We start from the raw sequence: 27679 nt of genomic DNA, 5'->3' as shown, positions 1-27679 counted from the left end.
GTTTTTTAATGTGTTCCCTCAGCTGAGAGTCTTATCGCTCATAGATAATAGCATCAGGAAAAGAATTAGTGGACTTAAACATAACCTCTTCCAGACAAGGTTAATTTTGCAGCATAAGTTACCATAAGATATCACTTTTGTGTCATTCAGTTCTCACCTCGCTAACTCATTAATCTTGCGTTGTAGTACCTCTTTGCTTTGTGTCTTTTGGTTTCCTTTTGTTTGTCTTTACAGCAGATCCATGCAGCACATTTTCACTGATTCAATCTCTACACTACTGACTTTACAAATTGCTCCTATCTACGTGTTCATTTTTTTTGCTGTATATAAATCACTTCATTACTATCCATTTACCTTGTGTCTCCCGTTTTTGTCCCAGTCTAAGAGCCAGGCTGTGACAACGTGCCTTGAGCCGCACTTCTTTTAATGACCTCTACAGGCTGGCTCTGAGATAACAAACATTGTGCTGATGCCAAGAGAAACTTCTGTCGTGAAATATAAAATCAAAACCATTTCCACAAGACATTAGGGTCTCAACTGATAAAATCACTTCCTCTAATGTGTGTCTTGGGGGTGATTTTGAGAACCATGGTTTCATTAAAGAAATATTAGGAGAAGTACAGTATGTTCTCCATTTGACACTGTTGTATTGCATTACAGTTTGCATCTCTGTCCTGTCCTCTAAAATCACCTCAAGGTATTCTGAGGATTATTGATTAGTTTGTTGAGTTCTAAAGTCGAATACCTGTAGCATTAGTGAGGTGATAGTACTTATGATGCAGAATAATGACCCCTGTCAGTGTTTTTTGTTGTACATTGTTATTATCATTTTTATGATTATTATAATTATCATTTTTATAGTAGTAGAATTAATATTAGTATTCATGCATCACGCATAAATGTGTGCAGCATTCTAATGTTGTAGCTCGAGCAAATTTTACATTGTTGGATAGTTTAAAGTGAGACTGTGCAATTTGTAAAAGACAAAACCACATAATCTTCCTCCTTCAAATGATATACTCAGTTTGCAAGCAATAAAATGCAGACTATCTCAGCTCAGCACAACTCAGTTTTATTGCTGGAGCTTTACTGGGTCTGGTATGACCATTAGCTTCTGGTGGCTAATGCTAGCTTTAGACGACTATGTTTTAGCAGTTACAGTAAAATAAATCTGACATGTAGTGGAGCTGGATTTTTTTAAGTGGCATAAAATAGACACACTCAAATAAAATACAGGTAACTCAAATTGCATTTAAGTACTGAGTAAAAGTGCTTGTGTGAGACGTTACTGTAATCTAATCTTCACTGTCTAATGTAGTCTTCTTGATTCATGAGCTCTACATTATGCAAACTAGATCTAATTTCTTTTTGTCGCCATCAAAATGAAGGACTACAATCTAACAACCTTAGCTGCAGCTTTTCCTGCATTCTCCTGCCCTTCTGACAAATGGGGATGGTCGGTACGGTGGAGAATTTGCATTCGGTGTGCAATCACACTGCCCTGCTGCTGAATGTCTGGTTGGTTTCGTCTCTGCAAGGAAACGTCTGATTAATTGCACGCTGCTAAAGAGCTGCACTCAGCAGTCAGGCACACAGGCTCATTAACAGAGAGTGGGAGAGCGAGAGGCCGAATGGCACAAAGCAGCTGTTCCGCTCTGTGAACACCTTACTGCACCTTCACTCCCAGATGGACATATATCAATAGGCCTTGACCCCCCTCTGTGGGTAAACACTGTTTTCCTCCAAGGGTCTAATATTGGGATAGAGCTTTATCAATCAAGCTCCTCTGCAAAGAGAGCTGTTTTCCTCTCTTTTATGCCTCTTAGAGAACATAGAAAGAGCAAAGGAGAGCGTAACAGGGATACACATGTAACAGAATAGCCAAGTAGAGACTGAAAGGTGCTTTTCTGTGAGGCGCATTTCAAATGATTCTGAAAAACAAAGATGTAGATGGAAACACTACCCGTGTAAAAAAAACATCTCCAAGGTTAGACAGGACTATGTCAAATAAACTTTCAAAATAGAACTGCCTTTTTTTCTTTTGTTCACGTATTTATTTGGCTCCATGTTTTCGCAGATCCTCTCTGACTCAGTGTTGAATGAATTTAAGATTCACCGCAGGAATCAGACTGCCTTTAGATTTACAGCTGTGAACAAAGTGTGTTTAGAAAGGCAGTTTAGATGCTGCAAGCGTGTGTGCCTGTGTGTGTGTGTGCTGTGCGGTGACGTCATTGGTGAAAACCTCAAAGGGTGGTGTGCATTCAGTGAGAAGATACAGCTGAGGCATTAGCTGTCTCTGAGTTTTTCTGCCTGAACCAAACCTCTTCTGCTTTCAAGCGCTCACTCTCGCTTTGCCAGATGCCCAAAATGGCACCAATTGATCCATGCACATCCACGCATGCAGAGGCAGCGCAGCTCAAAAACATAAAACAACACGTAAGCTGCAGACTCTCTGCTCCACACAGCGGTATCAAGACCATATTGTCTACAAAATCATGCATGTGAATTATTAATGCAGAATACCAAACATTATCCACCCTAGGAAGTGAGAATTGAATTTCTCACCACTGATAATTTGTAAATCGTAGACTCAGACCACCATAATCCACAGACTCAAATGAACACAGTCACTTCATATGGACATTCTTCTTCTCATTCTCTCCATGGAACAGATTGGCCGACAGACTTGCATTGAACAGAATGTAACACACTACTACAGCAACCTTCAAAAGGACATTACATAACTTTAAACAGTGGTACCACTTTGTAAATCTTCGCTCTGTGCTTGAAAAGGGGAGCTGCAGCGCTTGGTCTCATGACACATAGCCTGTACTCTGGGCATCTCTACATAACCTGCTCAACATGTGTAAACATGTAAAGTCATTACTCCACCAATCTAATATGCAAGAGTGGACAAGAAAATTTACATTTGGGTCATTTTTGTGTCTGATCACAGAACCTTCAGATATTTTAAAGTGATCACTGTTCCAGTTTAATTAGTTTGGATAAAAAAGGCACTTGTCTCAGTGCAGCGATCATTGTTTCAGGACCTTGGACAGTCTCTACTGCCCTAGTAGCTTTCTATGCTTTCATCTCATTTATAATTATTTAACCTCTCTTCAACATGTTCTTCTATTCATACTGTATTTTTATGCTGTTCTAGAGTTAGAGAACATATAATCAAATGGCTAACTAAAGGATAAACTATAATTAAGTGAGTAGAGAAACAACAAAGGTAGATGTTTCCACACAGGGCACGAGGGGCTACTGAATAAATACTTTGATGGGTATGAAAATGATGTGAATCGTGTGTTATTGCATTTGTTAACCAACTTAACATGTATGGGAGATTTTGGAACATGTTAAACAGTGATGTTTTGAAAGAATAGTGTTCATCTCTACAATATACAGTAGATCCAGAGACAATAGCTTGTAGTGGCACAACACCGTACTAATAGGGGTACGTGATATCGATAAAATCAACCATCTCTAAAAAATTTAGTATTGCCATAAAGTCCTGCAGTTGTGTTAATGACTGACACTGTATATCATCTCATCCTATACGTAGACACTCTAGCTACTTTTCCCTGATATTCTAGGTTGGCAGTGTGATGAGCTGTGGCTTTATGCATTATGCATTAATGCATTTAAATGAATTTGAGACCTGAGACATCTTGAAATCTTGCCAATAAGCAGCCCGAGTCTTGATCAATCGTATTTGCTATATCTGTTACGTTTAACAATACGCAGTCAATACTGCCACTTAAAGAAACAGGAATCAAGACACAGTATCATTTTAAGCATTGATTATCTGTGATCTTTAACCACCTGGTCTGCTTCCACTTATTCTGCTCTTATTTCAAATGTCTATTCTGTCAATCCTGTCGGCTCGCGGAGAACACAGGGGCGAGCAGTTCAGGAAGTGCCAGTGGTTTATTCCAGCTAAAGTAAAGATTTTCTCCTCAGCTCAGCATTGTTGTCTCAGCTGCTCACAGAAGAAGAAATGGCCAAATCTTTCGAATGAATAGAAAAGAAAATGAAGCTGTGAGGGAAGGAACAGAGGAGTCAGCAAAGCCTTTGTGCTTCTCCGGCGTCAGAAAACAGCAAATGGCACAGAGGGCCAAGCACTGTCAGACATGCTGTCAGATGCGCCAAATGTTTTTTATTTCATGAATCCGGAGCCCCCTCCCCTTCTTTTTCTGCAAGATCCAGCTTGTCATATCTAATCTGCTCTAACCTACCACTTTACAAGGCCGAATAAGAAACCAGGTGACTAATAGAGCGCCCCTCTGCTTCACAGGCACTGCTCTGTTTATGCCTCAACTCTTGCCTCTGTGTTGCTCAAATGTCTCTCGTCTATTTCAGGACACTTGCTTTCAGGATAACACAAGGCCATTACAACAGTAGTCTTTTTGCATTATGAAAGAGATTGATGTGATGTGCGCTTCCGTGTTTGCCCAAGAGAAAACGCCATTTTTATTTGCTTAAGAGATGGGAGGGTGTTTTTTTGGTTTTTTTATATGGAAGAACTGAAAAAGAACAGGCGGTTGTGCAGCTCTCACTGATGGGCAGGAGCCAGTCTGCTCCATTTCTTTATCCGTCGTCCAAAGCCAAATATCTGTGCTTTATATTTGTTTGTTTTTAGGTCTCTTGCTCTGCTGTCTTTGTGTATTTATGAGTATATGACTTCTGCATCTGAATCATCTTAAAGTGCAACAAAAAATCATGAATTACGTAATCAAATGTGAATAAAACTTACATAAAATGTGAAAGGAAATGCGAGGAGAACTGCTCGACAATCTGTTATCAAGTTTGCAGCTGTCATTAGATAAGAAATAAACAGTTTGATTAGCTCTGATCAGGGATTTGGCAGGAGTGGGTGGTGTGGGGGTGCAGGGCTCTTTGCAGTTCAGCTAATTTGGAACAGGGAGCTGTTATCTGCATTGGTCTGCGTCGGGAGTAGGCGTTGTTAGGCTAATTGTACTCAAAAGTGTCCTTTCACTGTCATTTGGCAGCTTTAATCCTTTTTATTTCACTGGCTCTGCAAGCATTGCCCACTGAAAACAATCTTCTTTGTGGAGCCACATATCAGCTTTGAGATTTTTTGAAGATTTCACTGAAGTAGGTTCAGTGGCTTTGTCTGAGTCCCCTTTGGTGTCTCGCTCAGCTTTGAGCGTCCCATGACAACGGCGACGTTCAGATGCCTGCAAGAGAATTTTAAAGAGGTCACCTTCTCCAGAGAGGGGGAGGGATGACTGAGTCACAGTTGAGACTGCACACCACGCTCGGCCGTTATGTGAGCCGCTGCCCAAGACAGACAAGAAGAAGGAGCATACGGCCAGGTGCCAGCAGAGTCTCATCTGTCTCTTTCTTCCAACTGTGTCTGTCACAGAGGACAGAAATCTCGTGGTGAATGTATCATTCTGCATCTGATTAAATATTTTTCCTTCAGGATTTAAAAATCCTGAAGGAAGAATTTTTTTTAAGTCGCATAATTTGTTAAAGAAAAAACAACCATTGATCTGATATGCCATTTAGAAGAAGCTTTATTCCGACACGCTGTACATTACTCTAAGAAACCTACAATATTATTTTGTTCACAGTTGAATCCAGTAGCCAAATAGTGCTATGCTCTAAAAACCAACCCTCTGAGCTGCAAAAAACACCATATCAGAGGAGTACATGCTGATCTTCTGGGCAGTGCTGTGTGGGCTACTAAGCTCACATATTCCCACATGCAGGCCAACTCTGCTTTGTGTTGCTTGCTCTAACAATTGCTGCTGTCTTTAGGCATTTCTTTGGGTGCATTTTGTGGGCAAACTTCAAAGCAAAGTGTGTTTAATGATTTTTGTGTCAGTAGACTTGAGCATAGATACAGTATGAGACATAATCTCAGTGTTGTGCTCATAGAATAGTAGTTTCAAAGGACATTTTGTAACAACTTGTTTGGGGACAGCACATATATGTGTTGCTCTGCACCCGATTTCTAGCAGCTGAAGAGTTTTGTCCACCTCAGGTTACACATTAGACATTTTAACTGCTGTCAACTTGTGGCAGGTCTGGTTCTTGTCAACACCTATCTCTTCAGGAGAACAGTTGTCCTCTGTTCTTTCTCTTTGAGAAGCAGCCACCAGAACTGATTTCAGTTGCGAGTTGATGAAAGGGCAAGCTGTCTAGTTGAGTGCTGGTGCAGAATGAACCGTGCGGTGGAATTAGATGTTGCAATAACTCAAAGCATTTTCTTCCCTTTTGTTCTTTGCCTACAGATGCTGGATGAGTGTGTGTGTATCTCTTTGTGCTTGATGCACTTGCAACACTTTATGGAAATTAAGAAATGTAAGAAGCACTACATTAGATTTAAAAAAGGCAAATGATGTATATGTTTTTACTTTTGATTTTCAATATTTACTGCCTGACCTCTTATTTACGTCAGTTCAGTGTATATAGTATTCATAATTATGTTTTCAGTGGTGTATAATCACCAGCTAAAGCTTGGAATGAGCCATATCGAGGGAGTGGGTCCTCTCCCACAAAGTCCACCGTGTCGTGCCATCATGTTTCTATAGTATCCCAGAATGGACAAACAAGGGCCATTCCATTTCCACTTATTATCTCACACAAGAAAAAGCAAGGGGGCGTGAATCCTCCTCGACCAACCAAGCTTCTCTGAAGGGGAGGGTGATTCAAGGGAAATTCAGTTGGTTGCAGTCTGCACTCTCAGTGCTAGATGTCACAAAATCCTTCACACTGGACCTTCGAACCCCCAATAACTGATTTTTGGCTACTGGGGGGCAGCGGTAAACACGCAATGACATATGATAATTTTTTTAATTGATGTGGCGAACTTGTAAGCAAACAGTTAACTATTTACACATTCTGCAGTTACTGAACAACATGAGCATTAAAGCAGTACATCTTAGTCCAATATTCACTCTCCTTTTAGCTCTGTTTTTGTTCTCCACCAACTCCACCTGAGTGAAACATATGTCTCTCTAGCTGCTAGATACTAAATATGTTTGCTAGCTAGTTGCCAGCCATGTCTGTCTGCTGTTTTTGTGGTCTTTTTTGGCATAAAACAGCTGCCAGATAGCTAGGAGTGTGAGCTACAATGAGCTGAAAGATGCTAAAACATTTAATAGAGCTGAGTTGGATAATAATGCTAACGTGAGTTCATCAGTTCTAACCCTTGATTATTATAATCAACATTAACAATGGATCGCATAACAACTTTGATGTTACTTTATATAATATATAAAATGGTATTATTTGATGGCCATTTGGGACAGAAGAGCTTTAAAACTGTAGCTGTGTTTATTTGCACAAATTTACGCCTGAAAGCTGACATCTAGCATTACTACACAAAACATACGTGACGCATGTTTTTCCTGATATCAAGGCTTTTTTGCGTTTTTACTTTGTTAATTTTACTTGTGTGAGAAATTAAATAGCTATATATGTATATATATAGCGTTGTGAGAATATTAGAGAGATTTTGAATATGTATTATTTTTCAAGATGGTGCTGAATAATTGACTCTGCACAACGCCCTTGATGGTTGTCCTGCCTGCTGGCTGTTGCAAAACATACCATCTGTTTACAAAGTCAACCAAAACTCCTGGACCAAAAGACATTGTCATTTGTGCACCAACTGAGAAATCACACCAGAGTTAATATTCGCCAAGCGATTTTAGATGCCCTCTGACATTCAGATTTCACATTTACATTGTGGTTATTGATGTTAAAGGACACCAAATGTCACATTCAGATGATTCCTTCAACTCAGGACTATCAAACTTAGCTTTTATTATCACATATCTTTAATTGTAAGTGTACTGAATAGCTTAACATCGACAAGCTCATACAAATGCTTAAATCCAAAATATCCAGCTTAGTTTAGTGACAGAAAAGGAACGAAAATAAAACTCTCAAGGGAATCGTTTGTAAATCCCCCCAAATCCTTTTTCTTAAGCAGCTACTAACATGCCTCAAAATGTCATGCATATCCCAGCTTATGGTGTTCAGTACTATGTGTCAGAATACTGGGAGGAGAGCTGACACTCAGCTTTCATTTCCCCTCTGCCACCAGAGATATACTGTGCTGGATTCTTGTTTTGATATATTTGAGCTGATAAAAAAAAATGTGTTTCTGCCTGTTTGACCTGATAAAGTCTGGATGATGACAGGACCAGATCCAGTCTGAGGTCAGCTCAGCAGCTGCTTATCTATGATCAGAGTCTTCACAATGCACTCAGACAGGAGACTCACACTAACAGTCCTTTTGAATTCCTTACCTCCCTCGGTATCAGACTTTGTAGACACACATCTCGTCTGCCTCTTTAGACTCCTGAGTGGCTAATGTGGTGGCGCCCAGCGCGAGCCACTTGTCTTTAAAGGCCATACCTGATCTGAGTGCCAACTGCCGAGCACTTCACTGTGAAGGTCACCAGCAGGGGAACAGAGGGTGGACATGTCAGATGAGTCACTGTGCTCTGAATACTTAGGAGCTCTATTGGGAACATGTCACCTCACATGTCCTTAGGTAATTCTAACGAGTGAATGGTGGAGCCAGTTGAGAACAGGCAGTTTTTGTTGTGAATGGATGATTTTTCTCTTTAAGATAATAATGATTAAATGATGCGCGTTGGTCAGATGTACAGGTGGCACGAGGAGTGTCATCTTTTCATGTGGGTTATTTGCACATGAATGCTAAAGACAAGTCTGAAAGTCTCGCTAATGTCCCTCAAAGGACCACGCTGTGCTTAACGTCTCCTTTAGGATAGGCGTTACCATCTATGAGACTTACATCCTCAGAGAATCCATCAGACAGAGAAAGCTGAATTCCATCAATACTGATTGGACGTGCACATAAAATGTGGCTAAATTTCCCTTTAAAGATATTCTACAACCGTGTACATTTTAAAGAAACTAAAAAGGATTTTAGCCATGAGGAAGTATAATCTTTCATTGTTCAGTGCCTGTTGCAATGAAACACAGACGGTGAGATTCATTGTCATCAGCTAGTCTGAGCTACACTTCAGGTACAGAGCGACTCTACCTCCTTTGCATGTAACTTGATTGAACTCGTCCCACTGAGATGAACAGTGATTCAAAAGAATGCAGCATCTACAAAATAATTCCTGCAAGCATTTTAAAAAGTTTAGAGAAACATTTCAGAGTAATCCAGACATATTTTGCAGTCTCTCTGAAATACTGCTCCTCTATCACTGAAAAATCCAGCATCACTATATTCAAGGACTCTCTGATGTGTTATGATGCTTTAAGTTTACACATCAAACTTGTTTAAGTTGCATATTGACCCACAGTCGGTCTCCTAACCAGCTGCAGTGTCCAAAAATGTATTATAATGTATAAATATAACCATAATGTTCACATATACTTGTCTGAAACCCAGATTTAGGGGGGCTTGTGAGTCTCCGTGCACATACATCATTCTGTACAGGTCAAACATCCAAGTGTAGAAACAATAAGCAAAGCACATTTTTGAGGGCGAGATGGGACTTTATAATTCAGTTCTTATAGCAATAACAGTTTAATAATTCAAGAAATGAAGAACTTTAATATTAAAAGGGTATGTTCAGTGGCCTTATGGGCTTAAAGAGGCTTTATAATACTCATAACTTTACAAATAATGCATTAACTCTGTAACCTGACTAAACTCAGTCTGAAGTATTAATGAGCACTATACATTTCTATATAACCGAATAAAGCATACATACAGGAGGTAATATAACAGCAACAGTAGCAGTGATAATAAAGTGCAGTCTGGTCTGTGCTGTTGGGAGGCTGTGCATCACTCGAGTGCAAACCAGTTTTCATTTTGCCTGTGTAATGCCAGCAGAGAGGCTCTGTGGTTGATTTGTATTTACATAAACACATTTTACACCAGCTTATTCAGCACCCGTAATAATATCCATTATTTTATGGTATCAGCAGTTTTATCCCTGCTCTGAGAGAAAAGGGTAACACAGCATGTGATGCTGCTTTTGCTCATTTAGTCCAGTCAGCTGTGGCGTTTTGGCTTTGGCGAACTGTTCTTTTCCGTCCGTTAGTTATGACCCAATACAGCCCGTAATGAGCTTCTGCCACCATGCATTTTCGCCACTACTCAACATATTCTGAGCACTGTTCTTCAGTTAATGGAAATATGCAAATTTCTGGAGTAGGTTGTCATTATCTGTCTTGGGAGCTGTTATTTATTCCACTATTTTAGTGTTATTAATATTTTTTCTGCTTGATAAGGTTTTAGCTTATTAAGGGTCACTGATCTTCCTACATGATTTGTTTTTTTAATGGCTGCAGTTCATCCCAGTTTATACTTAATATATAGGTCTTTATCTCAAAGCCTCAAAACACGAAGAACTGGATTTATATTGAGTTGCTTTCATTTTAAATATAGTTACTTAGATATTAAAGGGGTTTGAAATGGAACTTTATTTACATATTTCCATTCATATATTAATAATAACTACTTTAAAATAAAAAATCCATTCTTTGGCACAGTCAGCTTAGTTAAACTCTGTTTTCATTATTTCTCATTTCTGTTTGATGTCTGCTGTTTCAGCACAGACACGAATTGATGCTTGACAGGAGATTGATCACTTTAAAAAGCCACATGGCCTCATGCCTGTGGCAATGACCCATTTTCTGTCACGTCGGGTCAATCAGACAGTGTGTTTATAATGATCTCGTACCTATAACCCTTAAGAATAAACACAATGTATACACAGCCAGGTTATTGACAGCAACAACTAATACTGTACTAAACAGCTTAGAATGAACGCTGTGATGGAAATGGTGTGTTGCTGTTATTTTGATGCAGGTAAGGTTTGTTATTAGTTTGCAAGACTGGCAGGTGCAACACAGGGATGCCATTTAATTTGTAGAGTCAGAAATGTACATTTGTTAATGTTATAATAATGCACAGAATTAATATGGACGTTAAATAGTTAAAAGGTGCTTCAACTGTAAAGTCTGACAGGGCTCATCTTAACCAGGACAGTGTGTGTGAGTGTGTTCGTTCCCACATAGCAGATGTTTTGTTGTTGTTGAATGGGCTCCATGAAACCTTCAAACTGCTCAGCAGGAGGTTCGGGCTTCCTGGAACAATCTCAGTAATCAGACAGTTCACCTTCACTTCCCTTTAACCGCACCAGCTATGATTTACCAAAGCCACCCAGTAGCTGATAGTATCGCCTCTGATTTTACTGTAACTGCATCAGATGAGCAGATAAAAAAGCTGAGGGTTTTTGCTTGCAACAGTAAGCTCAGTAGAAACAAACCTTTATGAGCAGGCAGTATGATTCAAGGTGCATAAGATGACCATGACGTGTTGTTTTGGAGGAGAAATCGACAGGCTGATGGCTGTTCTTGTTCATTTTCCAGTCAAAACCTGTTTGTTTTCTCACAGGGAACGTAAGCAAGCCGCAAATTACTTCATTCACCATAACTATTTTAATCTAATATAACAACAGCCCTCTGGTTTCTTTTCCTTTCAGCTAGAGTCACTGATGTCTCTTTTCAGCTGATTTAGAAACTGCTTTTGTGGCCCCTCACGACTGCTGACCGTGTATCTATAACCCCCTTAGTAAACCGTCAGTGGAACCATCCAAATTCCTGCTGGTGTATCCTGGCTTTTCAGCGTCGCCGCTCAGCCAGGTTACTGTTAGCTCAGCTTCTTCCTTTCACATACCCCGGCTAACGATTCATCCCATGGCACAGGGAGCTCTGCAAAGTAAACACACCATTGATTTGCACCTATTGTGCTCTCTGAACTGCCTCTGTAGCAGTCCATTTCACTACATTTGCTAGAGTGTGTGCTACACGTCTTATTATTGTGTCTTTGCTCTCTGCCTGTGTCAACTCTTGCCTTTGCAAGTTTGAATTCCTCCGTGAGGCAGGAAAGAGATAACTGAGGTGACCTCCTGAGACGCACTGCTAAGGCAGCATGGGACACACCGCTGTTTCCCAGTTAATAGTTAGTTAATTATGCTCTGTAACCTCTTCATCTTTCTTATGGGCGCCACAGCTTTAACTTAATCTTTGGAGGGTACATAAACCTCTTTGTGTCCTGAATCAGCATTTCATGTTGAATTTTTCCTAAACTTCTATGATTTTAACTCTAAAAAAGAGTCATTAATCTTCTATCTGACAGCAGAAATATATAAATATATATTCTGTAAATGCATATATTGCAAGAGCAATGGGGCATAGTGTTGTTTTCAGTGTTTGCCTAAATTCAGTCTGAAAAATCACACCTGATTTTCTCCTATCCAAAATGGTTTGATGTCAGACCTGTTTTATTCTGAAAGCACTTTGGCATGTTCAATGCCACTTGGCACAATACCTTGTTTACCTGCTGCAGACATTTTTTGTCCATTTATTTTGGATAATTACTCAAAACTAAGCTGAAACAGGACGTTCTTATGAAGTAATTTTCATTATCTAGGTTAATGTTTCAAAAGGGCATCATGATTTTGTGAAAAGTTGCCATTTAAGACATTAAACATGTTGCCAACCATTGTTGAAAGCCAGAGTAGCCTTGCAGCTCTTCTTTACAGCTATTTGGATTCTAGGCACAACATTAACATGCTGGTGTAGTCAAAAAAAAAAACCAAAAAGACAGTTGTGTGATGGAGCTCTTCTCCCTCTGCTCCTGCAGGTTTTGCAATCCTCCAGGCCATCATGGAGTCGGCTGTAGCCAATAACTGGCAGGTGACAGCTCGCTCGGTGGGGAACATTGTGGATCCCACTGAGTACAGACGCATCATTGAGGAGATGGACCGCCGGCAGGAGAAGCGCTTCCTCATTGACTGTGAGGTGGACAGGATCAACTCCATACTGGAGCAGGTATCGTGCCAACACACACGCACCAAGCCCAGACTGCTTTGTTTGAGAAACATAAGACACTAGAATTTCTCTCCTTAGTCAGCCTCCAGCTTTGTGTGCTCCATTCTTTATAGAGAAGTTTAGTTGCTTTTTTGCCTTGAACACCATCTCCATTTAACACTCAGTGAAACAAGGCACTCTCCTGGCTCGCTCTGATCCCCACTTTTCTTTTCTTTCTTGTTATTATCATAAACACCTGGAGTGCATCATGATTGCCTCAGATCTCAACATTCTCATTTAGAAAACCACGTTTCAACAGGCGAGACGGGTACATTCAATTAAGGCTTGTTATTTGTTGTTTTTCGTGCGCACGTTGTTTGAGGTCACCTGGGCTTAATTCACATGGAGGAATAAACCAGCCTCCTCATCCTTGTTTCCAAGGTGATGATCAGCTACAGTTTTCCCACATGAGTCTTGGTTCAGATTCGTTGTTTGCTAATGTGCTGTGTGTGCCGTGGCTGCACTGTAGAGAGTATTTTATAGTCAAAAATGTATAAAGTGAGGGTTAACTGGGAATTCGCGTACTTACTGAGAAGATCATTAGCGTTCATTTGGAGGATTGGAAGCTATGTTGCACATTACCTCACATTTTGTTTTAGAAATGCATTTTCTCAAGATTGATGCAGTCAAGTAGATGTCTTCATTTCTTACCTCTTTACTTTTGACTTGTTTTCTACTACACTTGCCTCAAGCAGACGGACAGACTTTTATTTGCATAGTTGAATATTAATAACATCCGATTCTAAGGAGTGGGGGTAAGCGGTGTATGTGAGTAAGTGTGATAGTAAGAGGAATGATTGTGATAACACTTCACACAAGTGTGAATGTACATTAATGTCTCATGTGTATGAATGTGTCATGTTAGCCTAACACCTGCTTAGTTAATGTATACATTATCTTACATATCATACTAATCCTGGCCTAAATGTTTCTGACCTCAGTCTTAAAATGAAGCTAGCACTGACTCTGAACATCTATAATTACTTCTGTAGACTACACAGTTATATGTATGACTTGAGACCAAGTAGTTATTTTACTGACACATTGTAATGCCCCCATAAGAGGTTAAAAGGTGTTTCGACACTAGACTAGTTAAATATGAGACAAAAAAGGAGAGCAGTGGTCACTGTTTACATGTTTCTGATAAGCAATGTCTTGTGTCCATACAAATAATCACTGTCCTCTCTTAGAAGGACAAACCAAAGTAGCGAGACATTGTTTCATTATACTGTTGCATAAAGTGCTCTGGGAGAGGACAGAGGTCCGGGGAGGGGGGATCATTGGGAATACAAAACATGTGAGTTTGACGCTGGAAACTATCAGTTCATGTCCTTCGTCTTATCAGCAGCCAGTGTTGGTTTTTTTAAGCCATGAAGCCGATCTTTCCATAACCTTAACTGAAGTTTTGATTGTTTAAACTGAGCTTTAAAAATAGAGTAGAGAGATTTGTAAATGCTCAAATGGGTCCTTTTTGTGGTCGCTGACAAAGGACTGTTGTTGTTCAGGTGTGTGGACTTGCTGGTAAATAAAATGTTAGTTTGGGTTATTGCATCTACTGAACAGCACAGCAGTGTGTGTGTGTGTGTGTGTGTGTGTGTTTGTTCTCATTTGGACCATTAATCCCGAGCACATCTTAACCTTCTGTTCTTTGCTGAGTTATTTGTGTGTAAAGGCTTCTGCCCTCTACATAATGATCTTCATTATTGCCGGCCTTACGAATTTTAGTCTGACCTTCACCGCAGCTCTGTCTTCATTTCCTCCGACACGGGGGAATATTTTTAGTGACAGCACAGAATATTTTCATCAATTATAAGAAGTTTGCTTTCCTTTGCCCTTCACGTTGATACAGAGGGTTTCTTCAAATGTTCTCAAATTGCCTCAATATTAGATTTAAGTCATCCAATCAGATAATGGCGGTCACTTGGTGTCACATCAGGTCAATCCGATAATAATCTCTTTACTGTGGCGGATTAATGCGAATGGTGGCCTTGTAGGCAGCATCTGTCAGAGAAGTGTCTCTCCAGATGCTTGAGAGCGGCAAGACACGCCGGCGTCTCCCGAGAACGATTCCTTATACGAGCTGTGACATCAACACTTGCTTTAATGTAATATGAGCTCCCAGTGTAAGTAGGACACACTGTCCCATAACAGCAACAACAATGAGCCTACTATAAATAGCCTACCCTCCTAGCCTGAGGGAAGATCTCTCACAAAGGCAGGAGTGAGCAAACACAACCGAGATCACTCAGGCATCGGGATACAACCATTCAGGACGTGATTTATTTTTTAACCAGTGTTTAGGATTGGACCTCATGAACGCTATAATCATCAAAATAATTGTTTTCATGCTTGCATTCAGGCTATTATGTCTACCCAGTGCATTATAAATGAATTTATATGCAGACATCTATCATTTAATTTGTGCTAATTACTTTGTCATCAAGGTAGTTTCGCTTGTAACAGGGCTTCATTTGTTGATACATTTGCTGTGGGTGTTTTCTGCTCCCTTGCTGGCTCTCTCACAGCCTCTAAAAGTATCAGTCTGCTCATCCCTTCAGTTAAGTAAAGACAGAGAGATAAACACCTTTAAGGCTTCTCATCAATAATAGAAGCACAGCGGATTTATAATAGCTGCCAGAGAACCAGTCACCTCCAGCCTCCTCCTGCACAGTGGACAGACAGAGAGAAAGAGTCACAGAGAGGGAGAAAAAAAAAAAAGGGCTGGAAAGGCAGCGAGCTTGTGGGAATTGAGCCATGTAGTGTGAGTCTTCCTGTCTAGTACTTTGGAGGGAAATAGGAGAGGTGCTGAACACCCAGAGGTGCACTGGAATTACACACTGCACGAGTAGGGTAGTAAAACAAGATTGTGTACTGGGATGAGATTACATCTGTGTGGATGTTATTTAATCCTATGTGTTAATGGTTGTTTTGTTTGTTGCTTTGCTTAAGCATTGCTTTTAATGGCATGACGTGGTTTGTGTAGCATGTATATCTTCTCTGAACGATACTCCGCTATGGGCAAAACTCCCACTGATTCAGCACCATGGACAGGGCCAGCAGTCACTGAACTAACAAATGCAGGGAGATTCGGTATTTTTGGAGCAATGGGCGCTTATTTTTGGGATAGCACATGTGTTTTTGGACTACTGGGATTCCAGAGTAATGGGCTTTCAGAGCACTTTTTAGCGAGTTGCTTGGCTGCCTGGTACCAAATGTACAGTATAGTTAAACAAGGACTAAGATGCTACAGCCATGCAAGTGGCTGTGTGAGGCAGCAGGTAGGTTGTGCTTTGGACAAAATACTATTAACAGCAAGCTAACATGTTCACAGTGAGGTTGTCTAAGGTTATCAGGTAATGTTCACCATCCTAGTTCAGTGTGTTAGCACATTTGCTCTAAACACAAAGTGCAGCAGAGGCTGTTGGGGAATATGATTAGTTTAGCAGGCATTTGGTCGTATATCAAAGCACTGATAAATTGAATTTTTGACCTTCTAGATGAAAAGTTAATTCAGCAAAGTCATCACAATTTATCCCCCATGGACCATAAAGTTTGCACCAAATTTGCAATCCATGCAAACGTTGTTGAGACATTTTACTTAAAACCACAAATGTAAACCTCATGGTGGCACTAATGGAAAAGTCAGGGGGTCGAAAAGTCCACAGTCATTAGGATTTATCAAGTTATCAAGTTGTCATGTATCTGCCAGGGTTGCACAACGAAATGAAAGTTGTAGCCCCCTCGTGCTACACAAACATAGAGCATACATACAAATAATTACATTTAAAATAGAATGAAATAGAATTTAGAAAATATAAATAATGAAAAAATATGTACTTTTATTTATACATACACATATACATGGTATTTTTTTTAATTTGGGTTTGGGGGAATGAAATCCACAGGAACAAGATAGTGAGGATAAGAAGGTTTTCATCTTCATAGTCAAAGTTTGGCATAATGTTTGAGCTAATGTTGAGTTTCACTGATGTAAACACAGAGTCCGCCTCCCCTTGTCTTGCGCTCTGGAAAGATGTGGGCACAACAGTGCTTGATCAGCTTGAGTCTTATTTCAGCCGGTCCATTTTCCTGTGACCAAACATTAGCCAGGAGCAGTCCTGGGTCCACCTGGGTTAGCTAGGCTCTAATCATGGCTCTCTTCTCTCTCCTCCTGGGGAGGAGCAACATGTGGTATGACTTTTAGTCTGGCTGGGTGGTTAGAGGATGCCGTGGGCAGTGATCGCCTGAAGGTCCACTGCTCTTACCCTGCCCTTCCTTTCCTAATACCTATGAGGGAACCATGAATGTTTGTACAAAATTTCCAATTCAATGATTGTTGAGATATTTCCGTCTGAAGTGGTGATCCAATCGACCGACAGACCTACATTGCCATCCCTAGCGGCTAGGATGGCTTATCAAACTGTGATTACAGGCTCTAATACTGAGTCACTTCAGAGACTGAATGGTGATAGTTTTGGCACAAATTACATTTTGTGAAAATCAAGTTGTAGCTTGAGCCAACCAGGGCAGTGTTGGCCTTAAGTAGCGCTGCTGAGCAGTGTGTTTTAAGGGGAGGTCCTTGTATTGTTTGTATTTCATGTTCTACCAGCATCAGGATGCACACGCACATTATGACTGCAGGGGGTGACTTTTGTGCAGAATGCAGGAATGAGCCCATTGAGTCATTTGGTGGCGGTAATGTGCCTTAAATATTGTCAATGCATGATGAAAGAGGAGAAAAAAATAATGCAAACAGCACAGTTTTAAAACACTTATTTTTTGGTAATGTTTTAAGAGGTAGGAATACATTTGGTGTAGTTCACAGTCCAAGGACAAAACAGCCACAGCTCTGATAAGTTGACCTCAGGTTATACTAAAATGATGGCAAATAAGTTGAAAATACCCACATTATTACTCGTACATTTCCTTTTTTCTTTACTGCCATTACAAAGAAGAAAACATTGCTTCGAAAGAAGAAAAACATTGACTGTAAAAGAGTTTTTCTACAGTCTTCTTTGCAGCGCTGGCATCCAAAGTAAACCCTAGAGGAGTCTGAGTTAAAAGAAACCCAAAATGAAAAACAACATCAAACACATGCAAGCGGGAGTTTTGGCAGATGCACAACTGCAACAAGGCTAGTAAGGACATTACAACTTCACACGCATTTTTTATTTTGTTGAAATTGGCATTCAATGAGAAGCCTGTATGATGTTTAGGAATGTGTAGCTGATGGCTACCGCAAGTGAAAAAACAGCCGTCCCAGTAACAAGACTAATTTAAGTGCACCAAGTTGTACCAAGTTACTTCAAATAATGGAATTTATGAGTAATGTTTTTCATGTAATAACATTTTGAATATTAACACCTGGATCTAAAAAGACAAGAAAGGTGCCAGGACATGCACCAATTTCAAGGTTTCATCAAAATCTGTTTAAAATATTGTATATATTGTTTATAACGTGCAGACAGACAGACAGATGCACAATTACTTTCTGTTTAAAGATTCAGCATTGTATTACGGATTGGTGGACAACGCAGCATTTGGAGCAATGTTTGGCTGACGTACAGCCGTGTCCTTTCTCCGCTATATTTTCTTTCTTTAACACACTTTTTTGACAGTCAAATCCCCCCTCACATTTTGCCCTGCTTCGAGTAGCGTAACAATAATTAGTTGACTGGTGAAAAGGGACAGTTATCAACCTTAGGATGCCCGTTCCAGTTCTGAGGAAGGCAGATGACAAATCACTGTAACAAAGAGAAGCCTCCATCAGTGGGAAGAGAGTCAAATCCTCTTGAAGGCGCTTGGGCACACATCCAGCTCTGCACAGGACTGTGGCTCCAGTCTGCGTAATTAGAGTCGATTCCCACAGGAATATTTAGGCTGATCGTCCTGCTGCTCGGCCCGGCTTAGGACAGCTTCAAACAGCACAGCACAGACCTGTTCGTCCAGACAGGCGGGCAGGAGGAGCCCTGAGGACGGGCAAATAAAGATAATTGAGACTGGAGACGACTGCAGTTTGTCTCCTCCACAGCACAGAGAGACGAGCCCTGAGTTTCTGATTATACCCTCAGCAAAGAGGTGAATACTGATGTGTAGATGAGTCTGTGTGCTGGCTTTATTTGTCTGTTAGCTATGATTCATTTGATTGTGTTGACCTGGCGGGGGCTGGAAGATGCTGTATTTTATTTTTAACTGCACTTTAAGACAGCAGTTCAAGTGCAGCATCCTCCTGAAACACCTTAGTGCGTGTTTAAAGATTGGACAGTCGTCTCTGGATTGGAGTCTAACGTCTGGAACAGATAGACATTTTAGAAAATATAATTCTTCGCATGCAAAGATTTTTTTGGAAGCAAACAGTTATGTTTTCATTTAGTGTTTCTCACCAGAACACATTGTGTGTGTCCTTGAGGGCTAACAAAGGTGTTGAGTGTATTTCCTCACTCACAAAACATTTGCACAGACGGTTTTTTGAATATAATATTCTAAAAACATGTATTGTTTACATCAGTATTTGTTAGCTCACAGTTGTCCTCTTTCTTACCTTAGTTGGCTCATTGCTACATTTCTTGGCGCGTCACCAGCACCAACTGTGGAACTGTACCACTCTGCTCGTGTGAGTGTACATCAAACATAACATTGCTCCATAGTGCTACTAATGGAAAAAACAGGGTAGCTTTAAGTTGAAAATGTAGTTTTCCGAGATGTTTATATGATTCAGCCTTCTTGTTTGGCCTCCACAAGACTTTGGACTGCAGCCACATGAGAGCATTAACAGTAGAAAACAATTGACAGAGCATGGCACCTAGACTACTTTCCATTCAATGAGCATTAAACATTCAGGAGCCAGTCAGTACAATCAACGCTCCCTATCGCTTACAGAACACTGGGCTTTTTTCTCCAAGCAGTTGAAAAGAAGCTGTTTTGTGGGAAATGGATTTTGACAGAGAGGAACATATGAGTCCTGTGACAATAAGTGTCGTTCTCTCAGTGACGGTAGTGCCTGACCTCCTCCAGAATCCTGGTGGTTTCACATGCTCACAAACAGCGATTATCCCAGGGGACCAGAAAACTGGAGCATCAAGATCCTAAAAATATTTGCTATACTGAGATGCTTTTTTTTTTTTTCAGAGCTCCCAACAAAATAAATGAAACTGTCATTTACAAGAACATGTGTACTGCCCATGTAGTGACACATGAAAACGAAATAGTAGACGGATAAAAATGTCTTTTTTGAACAGTATTCAAGAACTTTAGAGCACATCACACACGTGAAAAACTAGAAAAACATTCATTAATTTTAACCTTGAGTCAACACCGCCTTAACCCCTTGATAAACCCTGAGCTGTAATATCGTGTTGTTATTTCAGCTTGAAACACCCCGATTTAGCCATCCCCAGCACTCAGCTGAAATTATTATATAAAGAATGGATCCCCAGGGGACACTGTGGTTTTCAGACACTTTCAGGAGGCCTTTTTTCCAGGAAATTAGCAGCTTCTGGCACGTAAGCTTTGTAAGTTAATCATATGTATTTTTCTGATTTTGTTTGTATTGTTTATGAAGTATGGATGGTAAAGCTATCTTTACTAAAGCTGAATATTGCCACAATATACAAAGTTTTCTGGTTATAATCTGTTAATATGATAAACCTAACGTTTGATAAATCTAATGTATAATGTTTAAACCAGTACTAATAATTCAACATATTGTACACAGTACAATGGACAAAGACTGCACTGCATATAATGTTTTTTTTAATTATTTGACCATTGGTCATATTCAATTCTATTTGATCCTCTGAAAAAATGTTTGATGTCTATTTAACATGTAACATGAGAGATGATATTCAATTAGTTTAATACGATTTTAAGTTGGATAGATCAGATTAGAGAATGGAAAACGATATCACCACCATATCCTCAAGTAATGTTTTAATGTGCTTCCTCAATGCTGTACCTGATTATGGTCATGCCAATAAAGCCAGTTTAGATTTTTTTTTTTTAAAAGAGTTAGTAGAAAATGAACATTTTGACGTGCTGACATCAATAGTTTTTATGTCTCTAAGGAATGTATTTGGTTTAACTACTCTCGCTGTGTAGTGTAGCTACACTGCAGTGTGTATCAACCAGAGCTTGTACAGTTTTTAGTTTGGTGTTGGCTCACTGATACAAATGAGACCAACAATGAGAACAAGAGCCACCTCCCAGAATCATCCCTTTTTCTGAATCACCAGTCAGCTCCAGAATAGTTGTCAGCCTCTGTGCTCGCTGCCAATCCGGTGACTACCAATGTGGCTGCCAGGGGATTTTCTGTTTTCTCATGCAAGTCAAAACATTTCCAGGTTGCTTTGGAAAGAAATACTTAACACAAAAGCCAAGAGCTGATTCTATCAAAGAAATGTACATGAAAGTACAGTGAATGACTATGAGGCATTACGACCATTTAAATCTTAAAATGCAATAGTTTTACATTAATTCTCGTGCTGCAGGAAAGACATTCAGAAATATTTTAATCATGTCTGCAGAAGCTTGTAGCACTACGCTAAGCTGCAGTTTAATAAATGAAGAAGAAACGCACACTGTGTTTATGAACCTTCTTCTGAGTACATTAAATTCAATATAAGTTTTGCCTCTCCAGCAAGACAGCCACATAGAATAAAAAAATCCCACCTTATTTGTTTTTGTGAGTAGCTCGTAGCTACAGAGAGCAATAAATGTTTACAGTTCATTATTTTCCAAAGAGCCAAAACGAGGTTTCAGACAGAAACAGCAGTTGAGGTGTCAGTTTTAGATGCTCATATGGAAGTGTGAAGTCTTTTGCTTTCTGCCTGACTGTGCTGGTGACAAACGGGAGTTGTAGCCAGTCACTTCAGGCGCTGCAGCTTCATTAAGTGCTTGTTGTGTTCTTACACTTGGGTCACTGCAGCTCCCTCTCACATGGATGAATAGCAAATGAAAAGCTTTTCAAGACAATTTGGAAGACAATAAGCGGAAAAGCTTCCAGGAATTCTTTTTTTTTTTTTTTTGTTGCTTGGATGCAAGGCTCTCTGAGTCGGTGCAAAATGTCGAGCACAATGAAATCATTTTGCATTTCTGGGGAAGGTAATTGGATTTATTGTTGAAATTTCTCAGAGTGTATAAGCTGGTCGGAGGGCATCAAGGACGTTCCCTCTCTAGATACAATTAGAAGACATTTAGGCAGGAATAAGCTGAGAGTTCTTAGTGCAGAGGTGTGACTGCAGGTGGAATAAGAAACAGGACTATTATTATATGTCGGACCCAGAAGAAAAATAAGAACATTGCACTAGAAATATGCCACAGGGATGTGTGTGTCCATGTTTCACTGTAAAATTACTCATCTGTATTCAAGTCCTCGATAAAATCTCTCCAACATGATATCACTATCACTCTGGACATTTAACATTTAGATGATTTCAGTGCCTGAGTATACTTATCAAAACTGTGTAGGAGTGCAGAAAGTGAAAAGACAGGAAAAAAAAAAAAAACAACTATCCACCCCCACAGTATCTTTTTGAAGCTTCATATTCTGCGATGGAGAATCAGAAGCCAGCGAGATATGGATGATTGCATGTGAAAGAGAGAGAAAGAGGTGGTGGGGGGGGACGGTTTGCTGGTGAAGAAGTTTAAAGAAATCAGCGAGTGCAGCTCTCCCTGTGTCGGTTTGCTCAGACAGGTGCTGTACAACGCTTTGGGTTTAATTAAGTCTAGTGTGTGACTGAGACAGGCAGAGCAGGAAGAGGCAGACTGTGGAGCACAGGCAGCTGCAGAGAGAGAGGGAGGTTTGCCGGAGCCTTGACCTTATTTTACACGTTGAAGTTAATGGAAAGGAACAAGCACTGTCATCACAGTTTCTCCCCTCTCCCTCTGTGTGGCTCATACAAACACACACACACACACACACACACACGTACAAATGTGCTCACACGCTCCTTCTCGCCCTTGCAAATGCCGCTCTAAAATGTCCCCTCTTTCTTTCTACCAACTACTCCGTGTTAACAAATTGAAGGTCTTTGTCATTTCTGAATCTCAGCCCTCCAAATGTTCTTAGTGTTATGAGATGTGAGCATGACTCAACGTGTGTCTCCTCCTGCGACTTGTAGGTGGTGACCTCGGGAAAAAACGGCAGAGGATACCACTATATCCTGGCCAATCTGGTGAGAGCTTGCAACATGAAACAATCCAACTCAACACAGTTAGAAAACCTGGAACAACGCTGCCCGGTGTGATGCAATGCAGTGCAACGAAATGCAACACTCTCAGTAGTACAGTTAAATTTGTCAATATGTAATGATGATAGGCTTACAATAGAGTGTAGTGATTAAACAGAAGTAAGACATAAGCTACTGATAGGCAAGCTGAAGCAGTTTTTAAATGGGTTTTTTTTCCGGGCTGCTAATGATCCCTTGTTCCACTAACAGCCACTCTTTCCTCCCAGGGTTTTTCCAACATGAGCCTGGACAGGGTCTTCTCTGGTGGAGCCAACATCACAGGCTTCCAGATCATCAACCCAGACAGCCCCATCGTCCAGCAGTTCCTCCAGCGCTGGGAGCGCCTTGATGAAAGAGAATTTCCAGAAGCCAAAAACACTCCACTGAAGGTCAGTGAGGCATAGCTGCCGATGCTGCAGTTACATTTTATTCAACATCTTCAAAGATACTTTTTCTCTCCCCACTTCTTCTTCTTCCAAGTTTTAAGGTACTAACTCTCTGCTGAAACCAGAGAAAATATGTCAGTCTGAATCTTTTCAGTGAGATGTTGCTTAAATAACTCACCTGCTTGTCCTTGAATGGAGGCGGCTTTCATACTAATTTTTACGTCAATCACAATGTGAGACTTTGATGTTCTCAGCATCACTGCTCTCTGTGTTTACCTAGTACCGCTAAGGAGATAATAACCTTGCTGTGATAGCAGTGCAGTGTTGTGTTGGGTCTGCATTATGTCAATGGTATGTCACTGGGGTTTCTTGTGGCTTTTTTGTCTCAGTACACGTCAGCACTGACCCATGATGCCATCCTCGTGATTGCGGAGGCTTTTCGCTACCTTCGGCGCCAGCGAGTGGACGTGTCTCGGAGGGGGAGTGCGGGCGACTGCCTCGCCAACCCCGCTGTGCCCTGGAGCCAAGGCATCGACATAGAGAGAGCCCTCAAAATGGTAGGACTGAGGGCGTTCACTGTCTCTGTAAAGAGCTCTGCTTTTTCTGTTAGTTACTCTACAGGTCTTACTCCTACAGGTTAGCTTTAACTCTTCACTTTACAAGTTATCGATTTTATCTTCATGGTACATAACTACAAGTATGAAGTATGTCTATTTTTTTTTAAGGATCCAACACACTAAGCCACAACTGTACAAACCCGAACATAAAAAATGTAGTTTCATTTAAAACTGTTATTAGATACACATACTGTATGTTTACTTACTACAATGTGATTAGTAAACTCACTGATTCTTACTTAATCTCTTTGTCTCAGCACATAATGAAAGCAGCAATGTTTCCCTTGCTTTGAAAATCTGTGCCCCCCTCTTTTTGCACAATTTTACAGCGATGTTTCCTCTCCACATTGATCTGAATATAAAAGCACGATGTGTTTATTGGAGATAAGACATATATTAAATGAGAGTTTGTTCACATGCTGTATGTTTTGTTATTTTTTTCTTGGTGCTTGGCAGGTCCAAGTACAAGGTATGACAGGAAACATCCAGTTCGACACATTCGGTCGACGGTCTAATTACACAATTGATGTGTATGAGATGAAGTCAGGAGGCCCCAGGAGGGTAAGTGAGCGCACAGCCTCAGAAACATCTGTCATAATTTAATTAATGTGTAATGAAATACTCGAAGCAGGATTAGCGTGTAATACAGATATTAACAGTGTATATTTTGAATCCGCTAACATAAATACAGACCAGTTTCAAGCAGCTCTGTGATAAGGATTTTACTTTTTCTTGGCATGTTCAGCAGTACTCGAGTAGTAGGGTTGATTCTGATTTGGACAGAAGCTGCCAGAAGCCCAGTCTTGCAAAGCCAGCCCAAAATCGTGTGAGCTCACATCCCCTCTGAGATCTTAATCTGGAAAACATACACTGAGATTCAGCCAAGCCCTGCAGATGCAAGCTAAAATCTACAAACTTTTGAGGAGTGGGAGATGACGACATGGCTCAAAACTTTGAAACATCAGGAAAAGCTTTTTAAAATGCATGTTGTAGCATCAAAATAAGGCGTTACTCTGCTACTGCAGGGCCTATTTTTGGTCTCACACTTACTCAGAAACATCATACTGCCAAAAATTTAGAGGAACTGAAAGATCTGCCATATGTGTCCGAATTTAAAATTTGACGGTAAATCCACTGACAGCACAGTGGTGCATCTGTCCGATCAGGTATCTGAGGGGTTCATGTCGATGCCTGAATGAATCATAGGACTGTCAATCACTTGAAATGACATCAAGCCAGTTCTTATGGAATCTAGTCAGACAAAAACAAGCAAAGTATAATTTTTGGGCTCGCTTTGCAAGATTTAAAGTAGCTGATATTCTGTGTAAATGTATTTTCTGCTTAAATGTGACTTTTTAAAATTCAGTTCAGTTTTCAGCATTTTCCAAAAGGAAATCCTCTGACACTGCCTTCAAACTTCCATCACAGCTAAACTCTCAATTAAACCAGTCTAACACGAAGTTGCCAGGTGGGTTAGCAGCTCTTGTAAATCCCAACAGCAGTATTCATTAGCACCTGCCTCTGCAGCATTACAGTGCAAATTAAATTAAATTGCAAAAAAAAATTCTGCTACAGCATATAGATCTGCTCTGTAAATTATATAACTGAGATAGATAAGCAGTATGATTTACATTTTTGGTTATATAGCCAACAAAACCATTTTATTTTCCACAATATTTCAATACAGATCAGCCTTAGACATGGACAGAGAGGAGTTATGAACTGTGAGCCGCAGCACATATTAGCTTTCAGCGACAGTGCGTCCATTTTGTCCACAGGCATGGACACATGTCTTGTCCCTTGCTTAATGAGCTAGCAAACAAACATCATCCGAGGAACAAGTGCACTCACTCAGAAAAGTCATTTAGCCAGCTGTCTTGACAGCTGGAGCACTTGTCAGTGTCTGTTAGTTTGGATGCTGAATGATTATGTCCTTTTCTTCAATACCACTAACAAAGCCCCGTCAATCCACTCATTAGCTTGTAAGTTACCAAAGCAGTTCTGTTCACAAACACATACATTGACCGGCCCCCTCAGACGCTTGGAGGCCACTTTGACAGTGATTTCTTACAAAAGAATAACTTTTCTAATTTGCGTTGGACTTTTACATTGATGTATCTCCAGACACTGAGGATGCACAGTCCCTCAGTACTCTGCAGTAATTGGGCAGGCCAAAAGCAAAAACAATGCTGTCTGAAAGCACACACACACACACACACACACAGATCCACAGTGCTGTGGCTTGGCTAGCTCCATGACCCTGAACTCTGACAAGGTCCCCCACAAAAGCTGGCACCAAAAGGAAGTGGCCCCATACTGTCCACATAGTTCAGCTCACAAGGCAACATAGATCACAGCGGCCCGCACATCCACACTCGGTGTGAGACAATCTGCAGTGACAACAGAGTGAGTACTGTGCATCATAGCTACCACAAGTGGGAGACGTTGATTTCTTCTTGGCTGAACGCTTCAGAGTGTAACAGAAATAAACAAAATGCAGCTACTGGAATCATCTCAGGCTCAGTAGACACAGGCCAGTGTTTGTTTTTGTGTTAGATTATACTGTGTAGTATTAATAGAACAGTAGAACAACCTACTGCACTGGCTAGATAAGGCACATTTAGACTATTAGGTTTGTCTTGCTGGTATTAATTTTATCAGTCTTCGAGTGCTCTATTGGTGCTGCTTTCTTGTTATGTAAGAGAACATTTGCTGAGCCAGGAATAGCTCACGCCTACTCTGCTGAAGTATAGCCCAGGTGAAGGAAGAAGCACCACTACTAGCTTTTTATGAAATCATACATCAGGCAAAGCCAACAGTGTCTCCAGCTGTACAGATAGAGCTGACCAACTCACGTGTACTTGGAGGCTCTACTGTTAAAATGTCTTTGTGTTTCTAGTAATAACTCTGAAACTTTGTGTCATTTTCAGATCGGCTACTGGAATGAGTACGAAAAATTTGTATATATTATGGATCAGCAGGTCACCAACGAGTCCTCTTCTGTGGAAAACCGAACAATTGTGGTCACTACTATTATGGTACACTCTCAAGCAGGTTTTAAATGTTTCACCTTAAGATTTCTGCCACTCAAGGTCAAGGTGTCCATTGTTGCAATCTGTCCTGGGAGGGTAGAATTATTTTATTTTGAGTTGCTTTCCATCCACTCACTACATGTTGAAACAGTCGATTCACAAAGAGTGTTTCAACTGTATCCGTGTGGGTGCCAAAGCATTTTGGTTTTTTTATATTACAGTGGGCTGTTGTAGTAGTGACGTCACAATAACGGCTTTGGTAATGATAACTATAGAGATAGACACCGCCGTATTCACATTCAGTGCATACGTAAGTAAAAATGTTTCCCTCTCATTAAGTAAACTGTCAGTGACACTGGAGTAAATCAGCTGTGTCTCGCTGGAGACATGAAATGATCTGCGCACAAGGAGGACATAAGCACCTAAAGGCTGCAACCTTTGGCTGTTTATCCCTTTAGTCCAAATTTACTTCAACTCACTTGGAAGGTTGACACTGAGTTGTAACGTAGGTA

The 27679-nt window shown here is 40.5% G+C and overlaps 1 protein-coding gene across 1 annotated transcript in view; it reads left to right on the top strand.

Annotated features, from left to right (window-relative positions):
* The window catches only part of LOC139212730 (glutamate receptor 3-like), a 69438-nt gene that overhangs the window by 17668 nt on the left and 24091 nt on the right, over positions 1–27679 (top strand). The window contains exons 4-9 of the mRNA XM_070843244.1: positions 12680–12867; positions 23025–23078; positions 23360–23521; positions 23908–24075; positions 24592–24696; positions 27066–27173. Coding sequence (XP_070699345.1) covers positions 12680–12867; positions 23025–23078; positions 23360–23521; positions 23908–24075; positions 24592–24696; positions 27066–27173 — 785 coding nt within the window. The remainder of the gene's footprint in view (positions 1–12679; positions 12868–23024; positions 23079–23359; positions 23522–23907; positions 24076–24591; positions 24697–27065; positions 27174–27679) is intronic.

Source organism: Pempheris klunzingeri, chromosome 14 (assembly GCF_042242105.1).
Source record: "Pempheris klunzingeri isolate RE-2024b chromosome 14, fPemKlu1.hap1, whole genome shotgun sequence".
Lineage (NCBI taxonomy): Eukaryota > Metazoa > Chordata > Actinopteri > Acropomatiformes > Pempheridae > Pempheris > Pempheris klunzingeri.
This window is presented reverse-complemented; position numbering and strand designations above follow the sequence as displayed.